The following is a 6,264-nucleotide window of genomic DNA, read 5'->3' on the forward strand; positions in this document are numbered from 1 at the left end:
CCGCCCCCCCACCATGCCTTCCCCGTGCTGACGATAGTAACTGCTGAGTGATGGACCACACGGAGCGAACGCTCTCTTCGGAATGAAGACCGTCACCCCTCCCTCCAACGACCCGACCCAAACACGCCACACGCCCATTGGTCCATCTTGGAATTAGTTATCATTATAGGGATACTAATAGCAGTGCAAATACCACTAATGATAAATATATTTATATGGTGCTGAATCTCGTGCAAAGACAAATCAAAGCGTTTATACACCAGCCTTCCACAGGCATGCATCGTTCTGATTAATAGAAATGAAAGGTAATACTTTAAAACATATGCAAAAATAAAGATAGAGAAACTGCAAATATGGAAGAAGAGGGGGGGGGGACATTTTGGAAAGAGGCAGGTTTTAAGGACAAGAATGAAAGTGCTGAGCGTGAGTGCAGAGAGTTGACGAAGCAAAAGAGAGCTCATTATACTATAAGGTCCAAAGAACAGTTGCGTTAGCAACAGCTCCAGTGCAGGTCAGAAAATTTCAGCATCACCTTACAGGCGCATGTAAAGTTGCCAGAACTCGTCTGTGTGGTCCTGACTTTCCAATCTTAGTCCACTGCAGTCAGCTCTGACGAGAAGATAGTCGAGACAAAATTGAATCCAGACAGAAATAAAGACTATAAATGAATGCCACGTACCCACTACACTCTGAGTCCAACTGTGTATGGGTAGGAAACGGTCGGAGACAGATGATGAATGTGGAACCCCCAACATTCCATTTGCCGATCAGTGACGCCATCCACTAAATCACTGTGGCTTGTGACTGCAGGATGATTTCATCATCACCGGATGCAGCCAATTCAGGCGCTTTGCTCTGGTTGGTTGATTAGTACTTTCTACCCACGCTGTGGCAGAATAGGTTAGATGTTGGTCCTCGGGTCCAGTGATCAGTTGAAGACCCCATTCCGAAATGGTGTCTTCTTGGGAAAGGCATTTAACTCGGATTTTTCTCTCTCCACCTAGGAATGGAAAGTTGGGGTTGGTTGAAACGGAGGTGAGGACTGAGCCCCGCTTTCCTATACCGAGTCCTCAGCACAGCACAGTGGATATGAATTCACTGCTTCATTGGCCGTATGAGGCTATGAGAGTTTCAGCTTTTAACCTAAAATTGGAATGCGGATTGGAATTGTTGCTCATCGCTTGAAATGACCGATCACCATGTGATGTTCAGCAAACCCAAACTGCTGTCGATATTCATCGTATTCGATTTGATAGCAAGAAACTCTCAAACCAAGTATTGCAAGAACAAACAGCTTAACATCCTGTCTTGTCCACCTACCCTCTGCATTTCTGCACACACAAATACACGCGCGAGCGCGCGCGCGTGCGAACAAACAAACACGCATGTTCACGCGCGCGCACACACACGCCCTCAACATTGCGTTTGCTTCTGTGTGATGAACACAAACAGATACCCTTTTCTCTGTCCCTCCCTACCTCTCCTACTATCTGGCCTAACAATTATTTTTCTGTACACTTATAATTGGATTTCTCCTCATCTTATCTCCCTCTCTCTCTCCCCCTTTCTCTCTCTCTCACACACACACACACACACACACACACACACACACACACACACACACACACACACAGGCATACGCGTGCACTCGTTCCTTTATCCCACTCAGAATCATTTTACCCAATCAGATATGGAGAGGACAGACGCACAGGAATGTGTAACATCAGTACTCTTCAACGTCTGCACTGGAAAACAACAAGAGTGGTGGCGCACTTGTTATCCATCCCTCCACTCTCTCTCTCTCTCTCTCTCTCTCTCTCTCTCTCTCTCTCTCTCTCTCTCTCTCTCTCTCTCACCCCACCAACGGGTAATGAATGCGGTCTAAATGCACTAAAAAAAATAGAAACGAAATAACGTGAAGGAATATAAGGTTAAACATATAATATAACAAGATATAACAGTTAGTCCTGCAAACATGACTGCATATATGCATTTGAATTTGTATTTGTTTTTCTTTTTATCACATCAGATTTCTCTGTGTGAAATTCGGGCTGCTCTCCCCAGGGAGAGCGCGTCGCTACACTACAGCGCCACCCATTTTTGGGGTATTTTTTTCCTGCGTGTAGTTTTATTTGTTTTTCCCATCAAGTATGTTTACTGCATACTAGTGAAACGTTTTTTTTTTCCCCACAAACCAGCCAGAGTTACACATGGGCAAACCATTTGCAACGAGGAGTTACTGTGTGTCCTGTTGTGTTTATTGATGCTTCTTGCTCGCACGTGATGTCGTCGGCGCTTATTCTGTAGAGAGGTTGTAGTGACTCATTGATTATGTTTCTCTTGAATCTGCGAAGAGTTCGGTTCAATAATGAACTGCAAACAGACAGACGAACGTGGTAGATCGATACCAAGAATTGTCTCCCCTCCTTCCCTACTGTTTTTACGTCTTCTGTAAAATTATTGTGGAATACTAACTTGAGCATTTTATGTTATTCATCTTGGGTCTACATTAATTATTTTATTTATTTTATTTTATTTATTTTTATTATATTTTTTCTCAAGGCCTGACTAAGCGCGTTGGGTTACGCTGCTGGTCAGGCATCTGCTTGGCAGATGTGTAGCGTATACGGATTTGTCCGAACGCAGTGACGCCTTCTTGAGCTACTGATACTGATACTGATACTGAATTAAGTACGCGCGTAGTTGAGGACAGAGCATCGAAAAGATGAACATGCACTGCATACACTCTGATTCATCTGCTATCCAGTGCTCTCGATGTATTTTACACTTCTGCCTAGAGAACTGACCCCATAGATTTCACACGGATTACTCAAAGCATCTCCTCAATGGTCTTTGGACAAGTAAGATATCACATGCTTCTGTACTGGACAGACAGGGCATCACTTTCACCCCTATGTTCCTCAAACACTGGTGCTGTCACTGTTTCTGCTGTACACTATTAACTGCTTGCCTGAAGAAGAAACACAAGATCACTTTCACTTCAAGGGGGTCTGTGTACACGACCTGGATAAGCTGGACGATGTCATTTGGAACAAAAACCGTCAGTTACATATTGAACTAACCAGTGAATGTGCGGCAAGCTGTCCAGAGTAGAGACAGGCTCCATGTCTCACGAACTGATGAACGCCTGGCAGTCATTACCTCCACCACAACTTCTACTACTGCTACTGTCACAGTTGTTACTGCTCTGCTCATATCTCCTATTTGTTTTCATCGGATCCGAAACAATGTGCTATCCACTTTAGGAACGACAAAGTCGCGTCAGAAGTTGCCTGAACTCCTGTCTGAAACGACGACCACTGATGCAGTACAGCAGGAAGTTGATGGCGTGGTTGCTGAACATGAGGTTGTCCACAAAAGCGTGGGTCAGAAGGACTCGAGCTCTCTCCTCATTGGTGCTGGGCAGCCAGTAGTACCTCTCGTACAGCAGCACGATCACCACTGGTGACGTCAGGAATAAGAAAGCAAAGGTCACCAATAGCAACATAACGATGATGTTGCTGTTTGCCGCTTTGACAATTTTTGTAGATGGAGTTCCTGTGTTTCCATTGCTATTTACAACCTCATTAATAGTTGGACTAGCCTGTAGTTCTTTGGTCATAATTTGTGTATTCGACCTGTTTACACCTCTGCTGTAGACTTCATCTTGATTTGACTGACTTACTTTGTTTGCTTTGGAAGCAGTTGTGTCGTCTCGGCGCTCTGTGAACTGCTTGCTGAATTTGCTGGACTGCTTGAGCTGTCTGATAATGAGGATGTTCAATGCGAGCAGAGAAAGGAAAGGAATGAAACTGTAGATCGAGGCATCGATCCACGTGTATATTTTCTCCACGAAAAAATTTACATCTGGATCTGGATACCAACAATATAGCGGATCATGACCTCTCTGTGTTGGGATTAAGCGTCTGGTAAAAAGTATTTGACTGTTCAGGGTAAATGAGACGATACCTAGCGCAACGGTGGCTTTAAGGGCAGATTTTGGAGTGCACAGTCTCTGAGCTTTGAGCGGGAACCTGACCACGATGAAACGGTCCACAGTCATGGCCAGAAGCAGCAACACATTAAAGTGGATGGTGAAGTAGAACAGAAAATAATGGAAGCCACAGGCCCAGTCATTGCGCATGTAGAAGACACTGTGCCCCAAAATGTCACCAATGACGAAACCTAAGGCAACGGTGAGGATGACGCAGTCCAGCACAGCAATGACGGCCATGTAGACACACGTGGAAGTGCTCCGCAGACTGGTGAAGACGAGAGTCACGAAGCACAGCAAGTTGCCCGGTACACCCACAGCCACTGTAAAGGGAATGTATATTCTGCAAGTAAAAAAGCCAAAGGTCAAAACAGCACAATAATATACATTTAGATAAATCGAGCAGACTGACTGCAGGATATGCGTGTGAAGAGATGAAAGTGTTCAAAAATAATAATCTTACAGACTATACATATACATGCGAGGTATGATTTTATGCACGAAAAGGAAACGTATAAACTATTTTCTTCTAAGATATGTAAACAGTGTCTTATGCTAAACACATGAATTAGGGGGCGAGATAGGAAACGTATGAATATGTTTGGACAGAAACATATTCTGAATATCGATAATTTATACACTGCCATCGACGTTCCAACAAAAGCAAACACTTAACGTACATTTATGCGGGTTTCTAGCATTAGCTCATAATGTATCTAAATAATAAAATGAACACCCTTTGGACACATTTCGAAAATTATGCAATTAGAAAGCATTTTATTAAAAACAGTATCAGCAACAAATGATAATGCCTTCCAATATCAACAAGGCTGTTCAGGTCAATTCAATGTTTCAGCTGATGACGGAGCCCATTTTGAAAAATGGTGCATATAAATACACAGTATTGATTCACACTGACACTTATGAATAACTAACTTTAAAAATAACGTACGAATGTGTTTTCACAAGAATTATGTTGATGATATTATTATGTTCTTTGTCTTGCTGTAAACTCAAATATACACTAAATTACTATGCAAACAAGAATCAAAGGTGTGGAGAATAGAGAGAGAGAGAGAGAGAGAGAGAGAGAGAGAGAGAGAGAGAGAGAGAGAGAGAGAGAGAGAGAGAGAATGACCGAACGAACGAACGAACGACGAACGAATCTTTTTTAACGAGGGAAGTGGAATAAGCATGCATATGGTTTTGTTTTTTTTACATCCAGCCCTCAGGGCAAAGAGAAATGAAAATAAAATATTCACAAGATAAAAGGTCATAGAATTACATACATTACATTCAAATACACTCAAATGCACAGTAAACATTTAACAGATACACAATCATAATACTTGCATTCATGACAAAAATGTGTATAAATATAAAAGTGCAATGAGAGAGAGAGAAAAAAAAAGAGGGAGAGAGAGAGAGAAAGACATGACGATGATGATGATATTGAAGATGATGATGACGACGATGACGATGATGAAGTACAAACGGAGATTCGGTTACATACAAATACATACGTAAACATTCACATGCATATGAGAGAGAGAGAGAGAGAGAGAGAGAGAGAGAGAGAGAGAGAGAGAGAGAGAGAGAGAGAGAGAGAGAGAGAATTCTTTTCCCCAAAGGATTGAAAGGCAAGACATAGTCACCTCTCACAATTAATTCAGAATGAAATTTGCAATATTTTTTTTTATATTGAACGCATAACACCATCTTAGTTGTACCAAGTTACATTTAAAATCAGTAGATATCAATTCACGAAAATCACACACAACATGTTAAATCAACTAATAAACATTTTAAAGTCAGAAATAATTCATTCGCACACCCCAGTCTTCCATCCCACAACAATCCGAAAATACAAAGTCATCAAGACTTTTCCGAAAACAACTTTCACAGGGTAAATTTACATGTTCATGTAGACTGTTTCATACAGTTCTCTCTCTCTCTTCTTTTTTTGTTTGCATAAACTTGAAAAGAAAGAAAGAAAAGAAACGCAAACCATTAAAAAAATTACAACAGAATAAGTGTGCAGTGACCGCCTGCTAGTACTCTTACCTTCTGACCATGTTCGCAATCTTTTCTTCCAAAAGCTGTTGTCTTTCAACGCCCGCCGTGGAGTCATTGTTCATGTCCATCGTCGTCGTTATTCCCGACAGAATCGGAGCTATCGGAGACGTTAACTCATGCCCAGTGACAGCAGAGGACATCTCATCTAAAAGGACACCAATGGCTCCGTTACTGTCTGCTGCACCACCTGCCAT

At 42.1% G+C, this 6,264-nt stretch overlaps 1 protein-coding gene across 1 annotated transcript; it reads right to left on the reverse strand.

The window, feature by feature from the left end:
• Nucleotides 1-2,906: 2,906 nt before the first annotated feature.
• LOC143292260 (uncharacterized) lies at nucleotides 2,907-6,264 on the reverse strand. The gene is made up of 3 exons (XM_076602448.1): nucleotides 6,059-6,264; nucleotides 3,970-4,337; nucleotides 2,907-3,558 (listed from the first exon to the last, which is right to left on the reverse strand). The coding sequence occupies exons 1-3, from the start codon at nucleotides 6,262-6,264 to the stop codon at nucleotides 3,263-3,265; spliced, it is 870 nt and encodes a 289-aa protein (XP_076458563.1). The 3' UTR covers nucleotides 2,907-3,262.

The sequence above is a fragment of the Babylonia areolata genome, chromosome 18 (assembly GCF_041734735.1).
Source record: "Babylonia areolata isolate BAREFJ2019XMU chromosome 18, ASM4173473v1, whole genome shotgun sequence".
NCBI classification, from domain to species: Eukaryota; Metazoa; Mollusca; class Gastropoda; order Neogastropoda; family Buccinidae; genus Babylonia; species Babylonia areolata.